At 33.9% G+C, this 24562-nt stretch overlaps 1 protein-coding gene across 1 annotated transcript in view; it reads right to left on the bottom strand.

The window, feature by feature from the left end:
- Positions 1 to 6733: 6733 nt before the first annotated feature.
- Positions 6734 to 24562, bottom strand: part of LOC138169818 (mucin-19-like) — a 34707-nt gene continuing 16878 nt past the window's right edge. Inside the window, exons 4-11 of the mRNA XM_069099361.1 lie at positions 23307 to 23550; positions 21372 to 21489; positions 20279 to 20339; positions 19738 to 19835; positions 13407 to 13617; positions 11197 to 11319; positions 10327 to 10450; positions 6734 to 8032 (exon numbers count right to left, since the gene is read on the bottom strand). Coding sequence (XP_068955462.1) covers positions 7825 to 8032; positions 10327 to 10450; positions 11197 to 11319; positions 13407 to 13617; positions 19738 to 19835; positions 20279 to 20339; positions 21372 to 21489; positions 23307 to 23550 — 1187 coding nt within the window. The 3' untranslated portion in view covers positions 6734 to 7824. The remainder of the gene's footprint in view (positions 8033 to 10326; positions 10451 to 11196; positions 11320 to 13406; positions 13618 to 19737; positions 19836 to 20278; positions 20340 to 21371; positions 21490 to 23306; positions 23551 to 24562) is intronic.

Raw genomic sequence — 24562 nt, 5'->3', positions numbered from 1 at the left:
ACACACACACACACACACACACACACACACACACACACACACACACACTAGCCGTTTAACCTTGGGCAAGTTACTTAACCCCAATTGCTCCCCCCCCCAAAAAAAAAGCAAAAATTAATTAATTAAGGGAGTATGGAAGAAATTACCTGTCAGATCCTCAGAGAGGAAAAGAGTTCATGACAAAATGTGAGGGAGAGGGAGAGAGAGACAAACAGACAGACAGATAGAGACAGATACAGAGGCGGGGGAGGGTAAGAAGGAGTTTTGATTGTATAAAACAAAAAAGTTTTTGCAGAAACGCAACCAAAATTAGAAGAGAAACAGAAAATTGGGGGGAAATATTTTCAGCAAGTTTCTCTGATAAAGGTCTTATTGCTAAGATAGACAGGGAATGAACCAAATTTACATGAATAAGAGCCATTCTCCAATTGATAGATGACCAAAGGATGTGAATAAACAGTTTTCAGAAGAAGAAAGTTAGGAGCAGCTAGATGGTGCAGTGAATAGAGCACTGGCTCTGGAGTCAGGAGGACCTGACTTCAAATCCAGCCTCAGAGAATTAACACAAAAACTAGCCATGTGACCTTGGGCAAGTCACTTAACCCCAATTTCCCCCCCCCCAAAAAAAGCAAAAAAAAAAAAAAAGAAGAAAAGAGTTAACAGCCATATAGAAAATTCTCTAAATCACTAATTATTAGAGAAATAAAAATTAAAACAACTCTGAGATTCCACCTACCACCCATCAGATTGACTAATTTGACAAAAATGAAGATGACAAATGCTAGAGGGGCTGCAGGAAAACAGGTACACCAATGCACTATTGGTTGAGTTGTGAACTAGTTCTGTCATTTTGGAGAGCAATTTAAAACTCCACCTCAAAAGTTATTAAACTGTGCATGACCCAGCAATAATACTACTAGGTCTATACTCCGAGGAAAAGGACCCATATATGGAAAAAAATATATTTATAGAAGCTTTTTTTATTATAGCAAAGAATTGGAAACAGAGGCTGGCCCTTGGAGAATGGTTATGGTATATGAATATTATGGAATTCTTTTCTGCTATAAGAAATAATGAGAGGAATGGTTTCAAAAAAAACAGAAAGACTTAAATGGACTTATGCAAAGTGAAGTGAGCAGAACCAGGAGAACAATTTATACAATAAAAAATGCATTAAAACAACTTTTAAAGACTTGGGAACTTTGAACACAACGACCAACCAAGTTCAAAGGACTCATAACAAAACTTGTTATCTATCTCCTGAGAGAGCTGATAGACTTGAAAGGCAGATTAAAGCATATTTTCTCTCTTTTTTTTTGGAATTTGCTTTTGCAAAAATTTGTTTTCCATCACTACATGTATTTGTATATCCATCCAGATGGCACAGTGAATGGAGAAGCAGGCCTGAAGTCAGGAAGACTCATCTTCTTTGAGTTCAAGTCTGGTAGACTGTGTAACCCTGGGCAAGTCATTTAACCTTGTTTCCATTAAGTTTCTCATCTTGAAAATGAGCTGGAGAAGGAAATGGCAAGCCATCCCAGTACTTTTCCAAGAAAACCCTAAACAGGGCCAAAAAGAGGAAATGCTATTGAAAACAATTGAACACAACCACAATAACAGATTTATAAGGGATTTTGTTTTTCTTGGCTTCTCAAAAAGTGGAGGTGTTGGAAGGAGAGGAAGAGAATTTGGACCAGAAAATAAAACTGAATTTTGATCAAATTTTGATAACTAGGTAGTTTATGAAACATTAGGATTAAGTCAATTGAGATTATAAAATAGATAGAGGGAATCCTAAAATCCTTTTCCTGTTCTACATTAATGATGCAGCTGCCAGAACATGCCCAATACAGGTCACTGTCGAAGAAATAACTGTGAAACTCTGTGGCCAATTGTCATGACTTGATCAGTTTTCTATCCAATGGCCATCTTTCTTTTTTTTCATGTTGCTTACATTTTGAGTTTACCATCTTAGTTAATAGTCAATTTTGCAGTGATTTTTCAGGATTTCAATCAGATTTAAAGGAATAAAGAAATTTTAGAGATCATGTAGTACAGATCTTTCATTTTACAGGTATGGAAATTGAGGAGAAAGTGACTCATCTCAAATCACCCAAGTAGTGCTAGAGGCAGGATTAAAACCCAGGACCTGAGTCAAGATCCAGCACCAAACTGCTAGATTCCAATATTTCCAAAGAAACACGAAAATCTATAAGATTTGTTCATTGTCTTTTTTGCTGCAAGGAATATACCAATTTTTTAAAAATGGAAACAAAATAAATTAGGTTGAAGGTAGTCTTTGAATGAAAAATATAAAGCAGATTTCACTATCATCATCATAACTAACAAACTTCATTTTAGGACTGAAAAATGCTTTTTTTTGAAGACCTTGTAAGGTTGTGGAAAAAAACAGACTTCAGAGATGTTAAATAGCCTGCTTAAAGTCACACTGCCAACAAAGGGAAGATCTGCAGTTGAACCCAATAAAATTGAATTCAAGAGGACCTAAAATTGGAGACAGCATATTTTGTTGTAATAATTTATTATAGCAATATTCAAACTCTATTCTTAAGGTTTACTTTTCTTAAAATTCAGGACAAAGCATGGTTGAGTGTAAATAACACTATATACAGTTAAGAGTTCTGTATTCTGGTCCTAGTTCTGATATTAACTCGAATATTAACTGTCTTTGTGAGTTTGGATAAGTCACTTTATTTTTCTGGAAGCCAGTTTAATCATTATAGAATTCAAGGTTAGAATTCTTTCTTGTTAGAGTATTTGAGAGGAGATGAAAGAAAAGGAAGAGACACACTAATGGCTAAGATTACTGCCATAAATTCAAAACACTTCCATTGTAAGATCAAAGAAATTCTTCTTTCTTCCTTTATTATACAGTAAGAACTTGATTGATCTTTTCCTTAGACATGAGACAATTCTGAGAACAGAGCAAAGAATAAAACCAGGAACTGATCCTGTAAATGGGGACAGTTGGTAGCTTTGGAGTCATATATACAACAAGAGATGCACTTTGATGTTAACTTAAAATATTGATCTTTTAGATATTACCATTGTCTATACTTATACATGAAGAAGATCTTCCTTTAGGACAGGACATCATTTCCCATGAGTCAGCAAAAATCTGAGATGTCTTTTCTAACATGTTCTGACTTGACAAGAAATCATCCTCCGCTTTCTTGTTGTAGGATCCACAAAGTCCTGTGGAATAGGTGGCATAAGTTCACTATCTATTGCAATCCTATGCAGGTCAGATAAGATATTAAAGAAATTGATAGGTTACTAGTATTGATTTTAAAATGTGAATGAAATGTCAAAATAATAGTGTATTTATGCTTCAATTCAGTGAAAATGCATTAAGTGCTGCCTAGTACTACTACTTCTACTACAACTATGATACTCTCTCTCTTTCTCTCTTTCTCTTACAGTAAAATATATTAGCCCATAAAATATCTCTTTTCTGTTACTCAGTATTTCCAATGATAAATAGCATTTGAACTAGCATTTTATACCTTTAAATAATGAAGTAGACTTCTTTTCAGACAAAAGAATTAAATTTAAAAATTACAAAGATCATCAAAATGGGTTAAGTTTATGTATGTTTGACAACTTAGTGTGTTTTTGTCAAGTTGTCATTGTTCTACAATAGCACATACAGTTAAGAATGAAGATTCCCCTACTCTAAAATCTTCCACAATTGCTTATTTTCCTCAGGATAAAATACAAAATTTTTAGCTTAGCATTTCAAGCCTTCCACAGTTTGGTTTCTTCTTCCCTTTCTAGTATTATCCCTATTGTTTCCCTTCACACATACCCTAACCCAGGGCAACTGGTCTATTAACTATTTCCTATTTTAAAAAATTCTCTCTTATTTCTATGCCTTTAACAAAGGCTATCTCCTATGCCAAGAATGTATGCCGTCCTCATACCTATCTCAGAATTATTTTCTTTCTTCTAATTATAGCTCAGGAGTTGCTTCTTAGAGAAATCTTTCCCGTTCCTGTCCTCTAACTCTTGAAATTATTTTGTATTTGTGTGTGTGAGTGTGTGTGTGTGTGTGTGTGTGTGTGTGTGTATACTTTGCATTTACCTATTTGTGTTGATGTTGCATCTGTCCGGTAGAATAAAAGCTCCTTGAAGGCAAAGTACTCTTTCATTTTTGTCTTTGTATCTCTAGCACCTAACCATGTCATATGCAGAGCAAGTGCTTAATAAATGTATGTTAAATAAACTACACTTGTGAAATTATAATCAAAAGGACACTAATTTCATGATAAAGAAAGCTTATTTTTACAACGTTAACTATGCAAACTTTTCAAAAAGTGATCTAACATTTGAGTGATGATTGAGTCAAAACCAGGTCTTCCTTTTTCCTGCTTTTTGAGAAACCTGGAAGCTTTGTGCTTATCATGAATAAAATGGCAAATGGAAAAGAAAGAAATTATTCTTACGCTGACTCCTTCAGAAGGGAAATACTTCTTGTGAGGACTTACCCACTGTGTTTGGAAATTTGTTGGGTGGCAGAGAAATATACAATTGCATCACAGGATCAATTTGTATCTGCATTTTCAATCCAAAAGATGTCTGTACTTGTAGGTACGAGGAAGATACCTTAAAAATCTGAATTGCATCTGTCAAGAAATGATAAAGGACAATCATGAAAAGAGTTGTGATTCCATCAATTTTCCTTGGAATTTTCATACTTCTGTTACATATAAATATTCAGCTTACCTGAATAATAACTTTGCCTTTTAATCTTGTTGTTGGTGACACTACCATCCTTATTAAATAAATATTTGTCAGCTGAAAGAGACTAATGTTCATGTCACATTGTTAATACATTTACATTCCTGTACAATGAGAGCTCTCTGGTGGCTTACATTCATTCTACTGCTTACTTATTACTTACTTTAAAATGTGTGTCTATTTACCAAATACCTAACAGAGTGCACATAATAGATGCTTAATAAATCTTGGTTGAATTGAATTGAACTTACTAAATTGTCTTCTTTTAGAACATATTTCCAAAAATCTGAACCGCAATATTTTTATACCATAATTAAAATGCTTTATTTGAACTAATTGGAAGAAAGGTCAGTTTGGATTTTTTTTTTCAATCCAAGCTAAGCTTTTGGAGTTGGTTTTACTTTACTATTTTTTTTTCCATTATAAGGGAGGGCTCTTTGGGATAGGGCCATATAGCAGGAAATGAACCTAGCTAACAAAAAGGCATCAATAAAGTTTTTTTTAAGGACAGTACGATAGAACATCTTAAAGGAATTCATATTTGTTTCTTACAAGTACATTGCCAAAATGAAAGTTTTCTCTTATAGTAATTATACACAGGATGAATCTTATCATATAGCTTCCCAGAGGATCTTAGGACAAATTGAACAAATAATGATGATCAGAACATTGGTTGGGTTGTAATTTTGGTTATGATTAGGTATTATTATAACCAAAGAAAGGTATATAACCAAAAAAGGCATTATTACATATAAATAATATTTTAAAAGTACTTTCAATGCATATTCTCTCAAGTAGTTTACATTTCTCTCAACAACCTTCAAACATCAAAAATCATTTATTATGTGCCAAGCAATATGCTAAATATGCTAAATGCTGGGGCTACAAAGAAAGTTTCTGTTCTCAGGGAGCTCACATTCAACAAAACTTTGTTACTCAACTTCCTACAACATTTAAGGCACAATACTGACTAAGTGCTTGAGAACATAGAAAAAAAAAATAAGTTAAGGTCCTTTCCCTCAAGGGCTGAGATTCTAATAAGCCTAGAAGTTAATATAATACAATCTTGCTTACAATATTAAGTTGTTTAATAAACATTAAATAATAAATAATATACCATTAAATTGTTTAATAAATAAACATCTCACATTCTGGATTAGAGAAATACAACAAATTAAATGAAATTTACTATCAATATATTTGTGATAACTGGCTACTTACAGAATTTAAAAGAAGGGTGATGCTATTCAAGCATGTTCCAGATTGACCATTTTGACATGGACGAAGTTCAATGCTAATAGACCAATTTTCATCCTATTTAAATACATGTCATCTTAAAAAAGAATTATCTGTTACATGATATTATATATGTACATATATGTGTATATATGTGTGTACACACACACATTTCACCATGATTTTAAAAAAAATTGTAGGAGCACCAGCCCTGGAGTCAGGAGGAACTGAGTTCAAACCCAGCCTCAGACACTTAACACAAAAAACTAGCCATATGACCTTGGGCCAGTCACTTAACCCCAATTACCTTACCTTCCCCCCTCCAAAAAAAAAGCAAAAAAAATTTGTAGGAATTAGAGATATTATTTTGCTACCAAAAATACTCAAAACATACAACTATGCTATAATTTGGTGCTAAATCTGATTCTACCATGAAAATGATATGTCCGTGTTCAAATGAAAAGTCTTGATGGTTTGTGACCTTCTTTCCTAAAACAAATTAGGAAATGTGCAAATCCACTGTTCTAAACTGTCTCCCTGTGTCCTCCACTGAAAATCCAGCCAGTACTCTGGAGGAATTTCTCTCGTATGCCAAAAAAACAGACCAGGATGCTTCATTCCTTAATTCTTGAAAGAAAACATTGGACCAAGGAACTACTGAATCATTTCTGTAATGCCAAAGAAATGATCAATATTTTCATTTAAAATTAAAGGTTTATTTTAAAGGTATCTACACATGTGTCCCAAAGATTATTAGTTAGACATTTTAACACTAGGTAAGACCCTTATGCAAACTGAAAATTGAAATTCTGATAAATTGAAGCAATTATCTAAATAATTCTGGAAAGGGTTAAAAATTGAATCTATGGGGTGGCTAGGTGGTGCAGTGAATAGAGCACCGGGTCTGGAGTTAGGGGGACCTGAGTTCAAATCCAGCCTCAGACACTTGACACACTTACTAGCCATGTGACCTTGGGCAAGTCACTTAACCCCAATTGACCTCCAAATAAAAAAAAATTGAACCTATGATTTCACTGGTGTTGGGAATTTCTAGATGAGGAATTACATTGCAGGTCAGCACCTTCTTTGCAATTTATTTTCTTAGAAGGTTACCTAGAACACTGATCAGTTGAGTGATTTATCCAGGATCACAAAAACAATATATATTAGGGAAAGGACTTGAATGAATATCCTCCTGGTTCCAACTCCAGCTTTCCAATACTACACTATGCTCCCTCTAAGCAATTTATGGTAGCCTACATTTTCAATCTAGTTTGAGCAGATCTTATATTCAGCTAATTATTTAGGTCTTTATGTTAACAAAATAGAAAGCAAGCATGAACGGGAATATGTTAACTTCAAGGTGGTGTTGGTTTTTTCTACCTCCATTTATACATTCTTTGGCTTAGATAACACTACTCCAGCCAGTCGCTTCCCACCAAAACCTACAAAAGGCACTATATAATGCCATTCAACTGCTCACATATTTACAAGATTTTTCCCTTGTGGAAGTCGCTGTCTCCCTGTAATGATGTTTTCTCTCATATATTTTCATAGAATTAAGTATGTTAATCTGCGATTTCATTGGTATAAGGAATTTTCAGAAGAATATACTTCCTCTACTAGTAAAAGTCAATAATTTATAGTTTTAGAGAGTTGCTTAAAGCACTGAGATATTATATGACTTGTCTAGGGTCACAGAGCCCAGATGTATCAGGCTTTCTGAATCCAGGTCTAGCTCTCTATTACGACATATAATAGAGCCAACCAATAACCCTAGGTGAATCATATTTGTAATTTAAAATTAAGGTCATGTTTTGACTTCTTTCAGGAATCACTTGAAATCATAATGGAGGAAAGAATATCCATTCTCCTAAAATATTCTAAGTGAACACATACATGGACAGCTAAAAAGTGACAGTTTCCAGGATGTTCATAGGAAACACCATCAAAGGTTGTAAGTGAACTTCCTTCTACTTTACACCTTCCAGGACATAATTCTTCTGTGCAAGACCACTTCGCTTCTTCACAAGTACTGTCAAAACACAAGTTGTTGGGGTTGTTTTTAAGGTTAGCAGCTTTAGTTTCTTTATTAATAAAAGCACTCAAGGTCATTACATTAAAATGATATACATACAAATATGTATATACACATAAACATGACAAGATGTGTAGTGGGCACACCATGCCAGTTATAATGTATAGGGAAGAAATTGCTAGTTATCAGATACCACCATTGATATATGATAAGAAAAGGATCTCAGTCAGTCATGTAGCAGGAGTGAGGGAAAATATATGTTCAGCCCTGAATGTGTACTGGTAATATCAAAAGACTTAGAGAAAAACTACCAAAAATATGGTGGATATTTTGTGAAAAAAATATGTGAACTTGGACAAAAATGGAACAGAATGAGGTTTTAGAATGGGAAGGATAAGAATCTGTACCATTTTTAAAAATAAAATAAAGAATAACTGCATTGGGATATCACAGATCCACTGGGGAATATGTATGTAGTATGTATACAAAGAGTAAAGGAATAAGGCTTATCCCTTCCACCTGCCGACTACCTCTTATCTAAGCCCAAATCTTTTTGTTAATGTATCATTTATAACTTGTTACACTAGCACAGCACTGATTGAAATAGAGAATTCTACTTTTCCATTTTTTTTACATTACCTATGATTTCATCAGTATATGGAGCTCTCTATATTGATAAAGAAACCTCCTCTACTACTTCAGATTGGTGCCTTCTTTGAAACTTTATAATATTAGAAAGCTGTTTGGGGCACTGAGGTTGAATGACTTATCCAGGATCATAACAGAATTAGGCCTTGAATCCAGGTCTTCCTCACTGAGGCTGGCTCATAATACCCTACTTGATAATGCCTCCTGCTCCAGTAAACCACAAAATCAGTGCACATCCAAGATTTCAGTGGTTTGTTCAGAATCAGAGGTTTGGAGATTTCATTCACTTAAATCAGAGATGAAGTTAATACATTGTAAAAGTTTACCAAAAAATTCTCTATTGTTTTCCATGGAGATCATATGTTCCTGTCCCAGTAAGTAGGATAATCTCAGCCAGAGAGTTGAAAGAAAGAGGATACAACCAGTAGCAAAGTAGGGAAAAGCCTAGGAAGAGTGCAAACCCAATGTCCTAAATCACCCACTCTTTCACTGTGAGGTTTTACTTGCACATATTTTTCACATGAACAGAAAATGAAATTGGTTTGCTATAATTTTAACTTGAGAGCTGGATGATTGTATTGCAGGAACTGAACATATATGGACTTCAAATGAGAACCTGGGATAGAGAGAAGTGAAACTCTCCTCCATTCTGTGATCCAGGGAAGCCTATCGCTGAAAACTCCAGAGGAAAATCCAACTGATTATGTAATAAAAGAAGAATCAGCACTGTTTTGCTGGACTGAGAGTAAAGAAAAACGTAGCTCAAATCCTGTCTCAGTTTTCTCATCTGAAAAAATGTGAATTAGATTCAATGACCTCTAAATCCATACCTCTAAATCAAATTAACCTGTTTTGGTATTAAAATAACTTAGCATTAGGATAATTAGCTTCATACCTGAAGTCCAGCTGTCATTTTATAATTCTTAATTCCTAATTCCTAATTATAACTGAGACCTAGAGAAGGAAAATAATTTGTCCTTTGGCTCTAGATCCAGGACTTTTCCCATCATTCTATGTTGAATTAAGTATCCTCTTTCCCTTCAGTTATATAGCTACATACAAAATTTACATAAATTATTTTGAGCCAAACTCCCATAACACGTTCTAGTCCAAGTTTCTGAGTCAGTATTTTTTAAAAATTCCTTTGCTATCTTTATTCTTTCATGTTAAAAGAAAAATATGTAGTCAGACTGGGGAGACATAACATCTACAAATTTTGAAAGTCACTTAGACATAAACTAGATAGGTTATATTTTTATGCCTGGCACCAGAGCAATGAACAAAAACCAAAGAGTAAAAGTTAGAGAAAAGTGGATTACAGTTAATATAATGAAAAAAATTACTAACAAGTATTGGGCAGGTTATCTAACATATTTGTGGCATTCTATGTATTTTTTAAAATGATCTGTTGCTTTAATGCAGTATTCTGCATCTACCAATGCATACATGTTCCTCAAAGAAACACAAAGACAGAATCCCTGTCTTTTAAAACCATATAAAATGTTAGACTCCTCAAAAGAAGAAATAAGTAGTAATATAATTTTAATTTATTTTTTAAAAATTTCTTTAAAGATATATTTACAATAATTTCAAGCCACATTAATTGTTTTGTTTTACCAACAGTTTGTATCAAAAATACTTACCAGTTAGAAAAGCAGGGACCTTCTCTTACTTCTCCTGGCATATATACCTTCCCATTGGATTCACAGGGACAGTCAGCTTTTAATACACAAGTGACATTTTCTCCAATATCATCGAGCAGAAAACCTAAAATGTATTTCATAAAGTTATTCTTTAGGTATTAGAGGATGAAAAAGATTTTAATGTGTAAATTTTTGAGCAAAATTAAGTAAATTCATTCAATCATTAGTTCCTTCAAATTTAGACAACTCACAACATATATCTGCAATTTATTTTTTACATATATCAGGGCTCAAGTTCAAATTTCAGTCAATATTTCAAAGAACAATGCATGAAAATCTGATTTGTATTCATCTTTGAATTTCTGTTCTCACAACTAATTTTTTTGACTAGGCAAATCTTTCTACATGGTGTGCACAGGAAGAAGCAATGGATTTGGGCTAAGTTCAAGACATAGAACATCATTTAATTAGTTCCTTATCTGTAAAATAGGAGATTTAATACTTTGATTGACAAACTCACAGATTTCTTGTGAGGAAAGCACTTTGTAAACCTTTAGGTGGTGAATTTGTATAAGATATTACTGTGATAATTTGAAAAGTAAATGAAAATACTTGTTGATTCAAGTTCATGGCCTCAAAGAGTCCAGTAAGAACTAGAAGCTTATTGTAAAGAGATTGAGAATTTATGCACAATGAAGAAAAAATGAATATCAACTTAGAAAAATCATTTATAGAACCTATGCTGGAAATTTCCTTACAGTAATGCAAAATGAATTTATAAAGTCCAAAGATATTCTGCTTTCATCAGTAAAGAATACACTGCATATGGAATTTACTTAATTTAGCTTGAAAATTATCTCAGAATGTTACCTTCAGGGCAGGTGCAGCCACTCACACATTCACTGTTTTGAAAGGGAGCCACATTGGAACATGTTGATGGGTTTGAAGGACTACATTCTTTGTAGATCTGTGTCCCTGGACATACAGGTTTTTCTGAGAGAAAAATAAAAATATGTGAGAAATAGAACAGAATGGTAAATAGTGACATCGTGTGTGTGTGTGTGTGTGTGTGCGTGTGTGTGTGTAGTTGGGTGGAGGAGTGGTGCTAGAGAAGAGGAGGTCATGGGATGAGTTTGCTTCAGTTTCCTATTTCAACTAATTTTTCCTAAGAACCATGTGTTAAGATCTGTTAGAAACTTTTTAGAGCTCTGGTTACCACCTGTTCTGACATAGAGGAAAAGCGTGTGAAGCCAAGTTCCAAGAGCTCAGTCTTCAGGATTCCTAGAGCTGTGTATCATCTTCTCACTCTCATAATGTTGAATATTTCATTTTGAAAAAAAATGAAGGTACTTCTATCTAATTTTACTTGATTTGAACAAATATCACAAAATTCCAGCTTTTAAAGCTGAGTTAAGAAATAGTTAGCCAACTATGTACATGTAAGTTAATTTTTAAAATCTGCCAATGATCCTATAAAAAAATTATAATATGATAGAATGGCATAGATAACTTTTCTTGTTTTTACACATGTTGGTAATTCTTACATTTTTGCGTGGAAAAACTTTGAAGTTGTTTTAATATAAGGAAAAGCAAGGGAATATGTTTCCTGAATGCCTTCTAATGTTTAATATTTTAGGAATATCAACTAGAAATAAGGAAACTTCATTAACATCCTAGTGATCAATAAACTCCCAAATAGAAATTACTTGGGGAAGATGAGCTAATTTAACAAGAATTATTAAGAAAACTAAAAACAGTCTGGCAAAAATTTGGTTGAGACCAACTTTTTTATAAAATACCCCACAATAAAGTTAAAATAGATGTATGACTTGATCATTAAAGGTACAATTTGATAAGGTACCTTTTGCAGCTATGGATATAGAAAGAATTCTAAACCATAAGGGATAGATGACATCACAAAAACCAAAAGATACTTTTGCTTACATAAAACTGAAAACTTTTACATGACAAATTAGTATGTCTTTTACATAACAAATTAACATATTAGTAAAAAGGAAAGTAGTTAACTAGGAGAAAAATCTATTTTAAAATGTGGATAGGATACTTCACCTGGAGTCAGAAAGACCTAAGTTCAAATCCAGCCTATGATACTTAACTAGCTAGGTGATCCTTGGCAAACCACTTAACCTCCACCTTCTATACATCAAGATAAGAACTTTTTATACTAACAGTGAACTGGAATAAGTACATTGATCAGGAAATGGTTGAAAAAGTTATAAAACATGGATATAATGGTATTTTATTACACTGCAAGCAACAATGAATATGATGAGAGAAGCATGGGAAGAATTAATATAAAGTAAAGAAAGCTAATATAGTATAAAGAAAGAACAATATAGCAAACAAAAGTGAATGTTATATTAATTATGTTAATATAGTGGCTACAACCTTGTAAATACCATAACAATCAAAAGTGAAGACCATAAAATTATAATGGCTCTAGAAAAATATGAGAAATCACCCCCCAAGCTTCTTTGAAGTAGAAAAGTATTAATGTGGAAGACTTTTTTTAAACATTCTGTTTAGTTTTGGTTAACTCTTTTTGCCCCCTTTTTTATTCTTTATTTTTGGGGATGTTTCTCTGGGAGGGGAGATGAATGCAAGGCATGTGATATAAAAATATAAGTAATCACTATATTTGAAGTTTATAATTTTTTTCTAATAATTTAAAATCCATGCAAATTTATAGTTAATTTCTAATTTGAAGTCCCTATACTGACTCTTCCTTAGGTTGACATTCCAATTCCTAGCCAAGTGACGAATTGCTTGAGGTGATTTTTCAGCAAGTCATTTCATTTCTCTGAACTTGTTTCCTTACCTGTAAAATGGAAGAGTTGGACATTGAAGCCTTAAGAAGGTTGCTCCAGGGGCAGCTAGGTGGCACAGTGAATACAGCACCAGCCCTGGAGTCAGGAAGACCTAAGTTCAAATCTGGCCTCAGACACTTAACACCTACTAGCTGTGTGACCTTGGGCAAGTCACTTAACCCCAATTGCCCTGCCTTCCCCCCTACAGAAAAAGAAGAAGGTTGCTTCAAGATCTATTATTCAATGGCATACCACAAACTATATCAGTATCATTTCTCCATGATTCATAAGCACCAGCACCATCTGACGCACAGAGGCGGGACAATTCAGAGAAACTGTCGCAAGTATATTTCTTGCCCCCATTCTTGCAGTAGTCTTCAATGCAGATTTGTCTGTATTCATTGGACAAGGAAGCAATTTTTCCACATTTCTCAAAGTATGTTCCGATCACCTTGTCACAATACTGAAAAAAAAAAACAAATCATATTCTGTTTAAAATGACAAGAGAATATAAATTTGAATGAATCTAGTCAGCACAGTTTCATAATTTTCTCCAGCTTCATTCAGAACATATAAGTAGGAGCAGAGACAGTAAATGGAGGGGGTGATCTAGGGCAGAGCAAGAATGGTAATAGGATAAGGGAACATGGGACTCAAAAGAAAAGGACAACGTAGAGGTGAACTTGTTTGCCTAAGAGTAAAGATGGAGAAGGGAAGAGGGTGTAGCCAATGTTGAGGCAATGATCTGGGAAAGAATTATGTGGTTAAGGGACTAGAAGTTATGGTAAAGACAAAAATCAGGGTCTGGGGTTGCAAGGTAGAGGATGAGGTGGAATGGCAGTAGACTGTGATCAGATAAAGGAATTTCAGAGTTCATGGACATAAAAGTGGTGCATTTGTGGATAATGTCATGATCAAGAGTTTCACCATCTCTGTGTGGAGCTAAAGTGAGATAGAAGAGTAAGTCATGGAAAATGAGCAGGATGAGGAACTTCCTTTACTGAGAAGTAAGGTTGCTTGAAAGAACATCATCAAGTATGTCAAATTAACGTAGTATGAAGGCAGAAGTTGGAAAAGAGAGAGAGAGAGACAGAGAGAGAGACAGAGAGACAGAGAGAGACAGAGAGAGACAGAGAGAGATAGAGAGAGAGACAGAGACAGAGACAGAGAGAGAGAGACAGAGAGAGAGAGAGAGAGACTATGAGTGAGAGACTGAATTTATTGAAGAAAAAGGATGCCCTGGAGATGGTGGAAAAACAGATGCCCGAATTTTCACTGGATGATAGATATGGATCAAAGGAAGTTTACTGAGTGATAGAGGTAATGGGAAGCAAGTAGTATGGCAACTCCCCTACCTGGACCACTGAGCTGAGTGAAATAAGTGAAAGTACATCAAATGCCAGACTATTTCCTTATTGTTCTGCTGACCCTTTGAAGATGAAAGTTGTACACTATGGACCTGGCTATGACCCTGGCCTCTTTCATATGGAATTCTAAAGCATAAATAAGCTATTCTAAGACACATTCAACCATTATCTGGGATCAAATAGAGTTAAGGCAGTCATTTATCATCATCATTATTATCACTAACACTTGTATAATGTTTTCAGTTTTTCAAAAATCTTTACTATTTCATTTTATTTGATCCTCACAACAACCTTGTGAGGAAGGTGTTATTATTATCCCCATTTTCCAGATGAGGATTTTTGTTATTTGTAATTCGAAAAGGATTTTAAAAATCAAGTAAGAAAGGTAGAGGAAAAATTGGGGAAAAAATGAAAGTGTGCAAGAAAATAATGAAAAAAGAGTCAACAGATTGCTAAAGGAGGTATAAAAATTCAATTAAGAGAAGAATAAGCTAAAAAGCAGAATGTGTCAAATGGAAAAAGAGGTACAAAAATTCATTGAAGAAAAGATCACCTTAGGAAGCAGAATTAGTCAAATGGAAAAGGAGGTGCAAAATCTCACTGAAGAAAATAATTCCTTAAAATTAGAATTTGGAAAGTGGGATCTAATGACTCCAAAATAATGAAATGAAATTTTAAAATGAAAAAATAGAAAAAAATGTGAAATATTTCATTGGAAAAATAACTGACCTGGAAAATAGATTCAGGAGGGATAATTTAAGTATAATTGCACTACCTGTAAGCCATGATCAAAGAAAGAGCCTAGACATTATCTTTTAAGAACTGACAAATAAAAGCATGTATACAGTGGTTTTTTTACATATATGTGTATATATATATGTATATATACATATGTGTGTATGTGTGCATGTGTATGCACATATGTATGTATACACACAGATTCATATTTCTGTCTAATGTTAGCTATATCTAGGGTAGGGGGAGTGGCAAGAGGTTAGGAAAAAAGTTACATGATAGCTTTATTATATATATAAAAGGAATAGCAATATGTATATAATAGAATTACGGATTCAAGTAAAATCATCTTTTTTTCTATTCTACTACATTATGGAAATGCTTATTTTATTTCTTAAGTTCAGAATTTTAAAAATCAATAAAATTAAAAATATATTATCAAGGATAACTGCCCTGATATTCTGAAACCAGAGGGTAAAATAGAAATGGAAAGAATCTAGCAAGCACCTCCTGAAGGAGACAACAAACTCTTAGGGCTAAATTCCAGAGCTCCCAGGTCAAGGAAAAAATATTGCAAGCAGCTAGCAAGGAACAATTCAAATATTCTGGAGAGACAGCCACAATTGGGATAATATAAGATGTAGCAGCTTCTATCTTAAAGACTTGGGATATGATATACAGGAGGCCAAAGGAGCTAGGATTACATCCAAGAATTACCTACCCAGCAAAACTGAGTATAATCCTTCAGGGGGAAAATGAATTTTTAATGAAACAGAGGACTTTTAGTCATCCCTGATGAAAAGACCATAGTTGAATAGAAAATTTGACTTTCAAATACAACTAAAGAGAAACATAAAAAGTCAGAAAGGAAAGAGAAATAGTAAGTTGAATAGAAAATTTGACTTTCAAATACAACTAAAGAGAAACATAAAAAGTCAGAAAGGAAAGAGAAATAGTAAGGGATTCAATAAGGTTAAACTTTAAATTTCTACATGGGAAGATGATACTTGTAATTCCTAAGTACTTTCCTATTATTAGGTCAGTTAGAAGGTGTATACGTAGACAGAAGGCATAGGTGTGAGTTGAATATAATGGGATGATTATCTAAAAAAATAAACTTAAGGTGTTGAAAGAGAAGTGCACTGGGGGAAGGGAAAAGGGTGAGGTAGAATGGAGTAAATTATCTTACATTATAAAAGGTGTGAAAGAACTTTTACAGTGGAGAAGAGGAGAATTATGAGGTGGTCAACAGAATTGAGTCAAAAGGGAATAACATACTCAGTTGGGCAAGGAATCTTCTTCTATAGGAAAGTAGAAGGGGAAAGGAATAAGAGGAGGGTGGACTGATAGAAGGGAGGGCAGATTGGAAGGTAAAAGTCAGAAGCAAAACATTTTTGAGGATGAATGGGGTGAAAGAGAGAGAGAAATTTGGGTATATGGGAGAAATAGGTTGGAGGGAAATACACAGTATTCATGACTTTGAAAAAAATTTAAACCAAGTTTCTCTGATAAAGGATTCATTTCTCAAGTATATAGAGAACTGGTTCAAATTTATAAAAAATAAGAACCATTTCTCAATTAAAAGTCAAAGGATATGAACAGGCAGTTCTCAGATGAAGTTATCAAAGCTGTCTATAATCATATGAGGAAATGCCCTATATCACTATGGATTGGAGAAATGCAAATTAAAATAACATCCACACCTATCAGATTTGATAATATGACAGAAAAGAAAAATGACAAATTTTGGGAGGGATATGGGAAAATGGATACACTAACACACTGTTGGTGAAGTTTTATATTGATTAAATCATTCTATAGAGTTAACTTGGAAATATTCCCAAAGGGTCAAGCATTCTTGATGAAAAGACCAGAACTGAATAGAAAATTTGACTTTCAAATACAAGATTCAAAAAAAGCATAAAAAGGTAAACAGGAAAGAAAAATCAAAAGGGACTTAATATGGTTAAGTTGTTTACATTCCTACATGGGAAGATGATATTTATAACTCATAAGACCTTTCTCATTATTAGCATAGTTAAAAGTGTATATAGACAGAAGGCACAAGTATGAGTTGAATATAAAGAGGTTATATCTAAAAAATAAAATTAGGGGTGAGAGATAAATGTACTGAGAGAAAGAAAAAGGAAGAGATAGAATGGGGTAAATTATCTCATATAAAAGAGGTAAGAAAAAGCTTTTACATTGGAGGGGAAGAGGTGAGAGGTAAGGGAGAGTGAGTGAATCTTACTCTCATCAGAATTGGCTCAAAGAGGGAATAACATGGACATGCAATTAGGTATAGAAATCTATCTTACCCTACAGGAAAGTAAGAGGGTAAAGGAATAAAAGAAAGGGGCAGGGTTGTGATAGAAGAGAGGTTTGATTTGGGGAGGGGGTAATATGAAGCAAAACACTTTTGAGGAGGGACAGGGTGAAAGGAGAAAGAATAGAATAAATGGGGTGGGTGGAATATGATGGAGGCAAATACAGTTAGCAAATACTATTGTAACTGTGAAAAAATTATGAAGCAAGTTTCTCTGAGAAAGGCCTCATTTCTCAAATGTATAGAGATCTGATTCAAATTAATAAAAATAAGAGCCATTCACCAACTGAGAAATGGTCAAAAGATATGATGAGTTTTCATATGAAGTAATATAGCCATATGAAAAAATATTCTAACTCACTATTAATTTTTAAAAAGCAACTTAAAACAATTATGAGGTATTATATCATACCTAGATTGGCTAATATGACAGAAAAGGTAAATAATGAATGCTGGAAGGGATTTGGGAAAAAATTAGACTTTAATGTACTGTGGGTGGAGTTGTGAACCGATTAAACAATTTTGTAGAGCTATTTGGAATCATGGCCAAAAGGCTATAAAACCATGCTTACCCTTTGACCTAGCAATACCACTATTAGGTCTGTATACCAAAGGAGATAAAAAAAAAAGGAAAAGGACATACATGTACAAAAATATTTTAGCAGCTCATTTCTGAGGGTAAAGAATTAGAAACTGAGGGGATGCCCATCAGTTGGGGAATGGTATGTGATTATGATGGAATACTATTATACTATAACAAATGATAAGCAGGATGCTCTCAGAAAAACATGGAATGACTTATCTAGACTGATGCAAAGTGAAATGTACTAGTTACAAAGTAACAGCAATATTATAATATGATCAGCTGTGAATGACTTAGCTATTCTCAGCAATACAACAATCCAAGAAAACTCTGAAGGAGTTATAATGAAAAATGCTATCCATCCCCAGACAAAGAATCAATACTGTCTGAATACAGATTGAAGCATACTTCTATTTTTACTTTATTATCTTTTGTTTATGTTTTCTTTCACAGAATGACTATTGTGGATATTTTTTGCATGATAACACATGAATAACCTACATTGAATTGCTTGCCTTCTCAATAAGGTGGGGTGGAAAGGAAGGAAAGGAGGGAATTTGGAACTCAAAAGTTTTAAAAAATAAATGTTAAAAATTGCTTTCACATGTAACTGGGGGAAAATAAAATACTAAATAACAACATAAAACTTAAAAAAAATGCTTTTCTCCCCACAAACCACCATCCTGGAATCTCTAAAAAGTAGGAAACACCTCTAAAACAAGTCCAAAATGGCACTTTTCCTATACAAAGAGGGAAAACTGGAGAGTCATCTTTATAATTGCCACTTCCTCATTTGTAGAACTGTTACATTATTGCCCCAATCTGGACTTAGATTTGCTCCAAAATGAAGAAATTGAAATGGATAAGGGAAAAGGGAGTGGGAAATAAGCATTTATATAATGTCTAATATGTACCAGGCACTTTATAAATGGCATTTTATTTCATTCTCCCAAAAACCATGTAAGTGCTGCTATTATCTTCACTTTACAGTCAAGAAAACTGAAGCAAACAGATATTAAGAGACTCACTCAGAATCACAAAGCTAGCAAGTATCAGAGACAACATTTAAACTCAGATCTTCCTACCTCTAGGCTCAGCACTATATCCACCATGCCAGCTAACTGGAGAAACTGATTGTCTCCCTATTTTAAACTCCATGAACTAATTCCATCTCTCATTCTAGTTGCAGTGGTGAGTGGCTCCAATGAAATGCCTTAGTTAACTCAGAGGTTAGATTATATTTTGTCTAAGGACCCTATCATTATAAAAAAATCATGTGATTGGGGCAGCTAGGTGGCACAATGAATAGAGCACCAGCCCTGGAGTCGGGAGGACCTGCGTTCAAATCCACCCTCAGACACTCAACACGAAAAGTAGCCGTGTGACTTTGGGTAAGTGACTTAATCCCAATTGCCCTCCAAAAAGAAAAAAAAAGCAAAAAAAATCACGTTATCATTCAAGATTCTAGAGTAGGATGATGGCTGCAAAAAGGTAAATGAGAGTAGTTTACTGAAAAAAACTGCACAGAATCTGCAGGACATAGTAATAATAGCCCAGTTTTACAGTTCTTACCTCTTTTCCATCCTCACATTCTTGATACTGATTAGTTACGGCTGTAGGACAGTCATCAGAAATTTTACTGTTGGCAATGTTTTCATCAATATCTTCCCCTTTAAAAAAAATTCAAACATTCTTTTACTTGGAGACACTTGACATGCTTCACAGTTACATGAGCTAAATATAGTAGTATGGGGAAAGAATTACAAGTTTCTATATTAGCTGTTACACACCAGCACAGTGCCTGGAACATTGTCAGTGTTTAATAGAGGCTTGGTGATTGATAGGATTGCAGCTACATTCATGCTTCCCTACTTATTTATTCTATTATCGATTGGTTTTTTAAAAAGCTGAAACAATAAACTCTTTTTTTTCTGGAGGAAAGAGACTGATGACTGCAAAGCTCTGCCTCACTTAAATCCAATTTACTTGCAAGTCAAGACATCCTCCTCCTGATGTCATTGGTCTTCTTTGAGAATGAAAGACAAACAAAAACATTGGTGCTATTTTGCTCAAATACTAACAAAACCTAGAATATTCATATAAGTAGTCTTACCAGGAACGTAACTCAGATTTCCACAAAGACCACAGGTGGAAAATGGTTTATGAAGAGTAAGCTATAAAAGAAAATTGCATTTACATTTAAAACGCCTCATAAAGCACAATATACACAAATTATAAGGTCATTGTTTTGAGTAAATTCTAGGCTGGTCAAATAGGAAAAATTAGACCTCTAAGTGGATATTTCTGGTCCCTAAGTAGGACAACCAAAAGCAGACCTTCAGGTTCCCTGTAATCTACTCCTCCATATGGCCCAGACATAATTGGTAGAATGGGAATTTGGCCATTAACAGCTAAAGCCGCACACTTTTATTATAAGTTATTATGGCAAAAGCTCTAGACTCAGGGCCAAGAATATTGTTATCTAATCTCTGTCCTGTCACAAAGTACCTGTATAACACCAGCAAAATCACTGAATTTTTTTGTCCTAAGTTTCCTCATCTGTAAAATGGAGCAATGTGGAATGATAGATAGAGCTCAGGTATATGGAGACATGCTCCATCATAGATGTGTGACCCGAAACAAGGCAATTAACCTCTTAGTGCCTCACTCTTCTTTGAACTTGAAGAATACTTACTTAAATTGCATCTTAGAGGGACATTCCTCCAAGATCACTTATTTAAAGAAAATCACAGACCTCTTCCAAAATGACCAATGAAGTTTCTAGATTAAGTGATCTCTAAAACCGTTTTTTTTGTCTTCATATCTTTTAGCACTTAACTTATTATATGCCTGAGCACATAATAAGCATGTGATAAATAGCTCCATTCATTCTAGCTCTAACTGTCTCTGGTTCTGTGTTCCTATGGGTCATTTCTTTCCCAACTTATTTTTGTTTGAGGATCAGTAATGAAGTGATAAATGTTATGTAATTATGTGCAGGCAAGTACTAGTAAAATAAACATTTTTTTATGTTGGAAGCTATATTTATTTTGGGAACATTTTATACCTTTGTCATTTAGGTCTGCTGGCTATCTTATAGTTAACTACAGAAATAGAAAGAAAAGGGTGTGTATGTGTACAATTTATTTGTGTTCTAAAGTTTTCCTGATAACAATGTTATAGAATTAGATAAAAAATGAACTTACTGACAGTTTATCCTTCGTGTTCCACATTAAAGATAGGATTCCTCTACGACTTTCCAGCTTAGTATAGTCTCCATAATGTTTTATGTGAATCAACTTGTTATTAAATGGAACAGATATGCTGTAAAAAATATCACCATATGTTAAATAGAAGACGTTTATTAAACAATTCATTTTCTAAATAAAATTCATCTCAACATGGTCCAAACTGAACTCATTATTTTCCATTTAAGCCTTCCTAAATTCCTTACTTTTGTCCAGGGAATTACCATTTTTCTAGTCACAACCTCAAAACATTCTTCTAGTTTGCAACCTGAGAGTCATCCTCTACTCCTCATTCTTATTTACCCTTCTCAGGATCCAATCATTTGCCAAGTCTTGTCAATTCTATCTCTGCTATTTATCATCTGTCCCCTTCTCTCCACTCCTACTACCACCCAACAGTTTCAGGGCCTCATCATTTCTGCCCTGGATTATTCCAAGAGCCTAATTGGTCTCCCTATATCCATCCAGTCTCTCCCCAATCTGATCCATCCTCCACACAATTGACAAAATTATATTCCCAAAATGCAGTCCTGACTATGTCACCCTTCTGCTCAAAAAGCTCCAATGTATCCCATTGCTTGTGGCATAAAATACTAACTCATCTGCTTGGCATTTAAAATTCTTTACAATCTGTCTCCAGACTGTCTTTTGAAAAAATATAATTACTATCCCACATATACTTTACTCTCCAACCAAACTGATCTACTTGCTACTCTTCAGTACAGTGAACTCTATCTCCACCTGTGCCTTTGCACCAGCTGTCTCCCATCCCCTAAATGTTGTCTTTCCTCATGTCTGTCCTCCATCTTGAAGCCTCTAGTTCTTTTCAAGGCTCGGATCAAGTACCACCTCCTTTAAAAGGTCTTCTCTTATGCCCTCACTTCTTAGTCCCCCACCCTACACCTTCAAAATCACTATATCTTGTATTAACTCATCTGTGAACATTTTGTATCCTCTCACCCCAATAGAATGCAAGCCCTTGAGGGCAGAGATTTCTCACTTTTGTATTTATGTCCCCAATATACACAATAGATGCTCAATATACAGTAGATGCTTCACAAATGCTTGTTCGTTAATTCATTGATTGGCTAAAGATATTTCCCTGTTAATACTACACCTAGCACTGATCCAGCAATAAACACCCTTTTATTACTTCTGAAGAATTCTTTCATTATTTCTTCTAGAAATAATTTGTCTAATGCAACAGTTTTCAGTGTGACTAGTTCAACAGTTTATGGAAAGTCTTCAAGTTCACTGGGCTTTGAATACTCATAGCTAAGACTCCTGGAATAAAAAATGAAAAGTGCACTCAACCATCCAGGAATGTAATCACCATGACACTTGGAAACATCGAGTACACTGAATTACTGCATATAAAAACATCAAGAATGTTCTCTTTAGCATAACTTTGCAGATATAACTAAAGATACATTTTAAAATATCCTAGTCATAAAGTACTATGATAATTGAATCAGTAATAAAATTATATTTTTCCAATTTTATGATGAATATATTTTAAAATTTATAATAATCACACTTCCCCTCCCAGGGTTGTTGTGAGGATAAAACAGAAAATATCTGTAAAGCACTTCTCAAAATTTAAAGATACATTATGTACATATATATGTATATATACACATATATATAAACAGATATGTATATATTACATATTATAATGTAATATACATAATATATATTTTGTTCCAAATATATATTAATAAAGTAGTAACAAAAGTGTTCTATTTATGTCCTTTTCTTAACTCTTTTTCTTTTTTGTATTTAAAAAAAATTCATTGATGTTCTTTTTAAACATTTCTATTTTTATCCATTAAACTTTCTCATAAAAGCTCTCCCTTGTAAAAATAAGTCACTTTTTTTCCTAGATGTATTTACCTTTCTCCATTAACCAGGATTGTTTTTCCACTAATAGAGATATCATTTCCATCAATTAGGACTGTTATTTTTTCAATAGTTCTTTTTTCAACATCACTCTGATTATTTCTTTTGATTTCAATGTTAAAATAACTTCCAGATTCAGCACAGTGACGACAGAAAGTGTATGTGCATGAAGACTCAAAGGAAAAAATTTGACCATTAAAGGCTTTATATGCTCCTTTGCCCCATGTGGAAGATTCACCTAAAACAAGACAGAAGTATATTAATTATTGTACAGTAGATACTTACTTATGCTTCTACTGATGAAACTTTGAAGATTCCTCTGAGAGTAATAAGAATTATTGACATTTATAAAAGAATTGCTATATATAAATTACATTTATTGTAATTATAAAGATATTATGATAAGCTTCACTATGATTTAAATTCTTCCCATTAAGCATTAAGGTTGAAGGAAAATATTTCCTTGGTTCTTTCAAATTTATTTATTTAATGCATAATAATTAATTAACAACAATGGAAAGCAATCCTATGTTCCCAGGGAAATGGAAAATAGGTTTTACTCTCTCTTCTTTGCCTGGCATAGACATTTTTAAAGCATTTTTGAAAATCATTATGTATTATTCTTCACAGCTAGTAATCATTTAAACTGAGGATATATGAAAGATGTCTTTCATCATGCGTTTCACTGTCCATCTATGTCTTGGTAGGACAGTTAAAGGAATAATAAAAGTACTTTTGTCATAGGTGTAAACAGAAGATTATTTATAATCTCATCTGACACAGAAAGGATGATCCTTCTTAAAAGAGTAAAGGATTTCTACAATTTGAATAATTCTGATTTGTGACTTCATAAACAAAGTTTAGTTATTTAATATCCATTTAAAAAGTATAGGACAAGTCAGGCACTGTGGTAACATCTCTGATCTTTGGTACTAGGGGCTAGTGAAGCAAGTGGATCAATCTGAGCTCCAATGGACTGAGTCAATCAGCTATCCTAACTAAGTATGGCACCAATATGGTGAGCTCCCAGAATCTGGTGTAGGATGGTACTTAAGAGGGACAAGTCCACTCAACTGGGAAAGGAGCAAGTTCTGTACTGATCAAGAGTAGGATCAGCCTGTGAGGGGCCAGACAGGCTACTTTGAGCTTGAGCAAGTTAAGAAGATCTACTGATAGACAGAGACAGACAGAGATGATGGATGGATGGATGGATGGATGGATGGATGGATGGATGGATGGATGGATGGATG

This window comes from Petaurus breviceps, unplaced genomic scaffold, assembly GCF_028583685.1.
Source record: "Petaurus breviceps papuanus isolate PSGF00001 unplaced genomic scaffold, PetGlider_PUasm1.0 379, whole genome shotgun sequence".
NCBI lineage: Eukaryota > Metazoa > Chordata > Mammalia > Diprotodontia > Petauridae > Petaurus > Petaurus breviceps.
The sequence above is the reverse complement of the archived record's forward strand: the minus strand, read 5'-3'. Positions and strand labels throughout refer to the sequence as shown.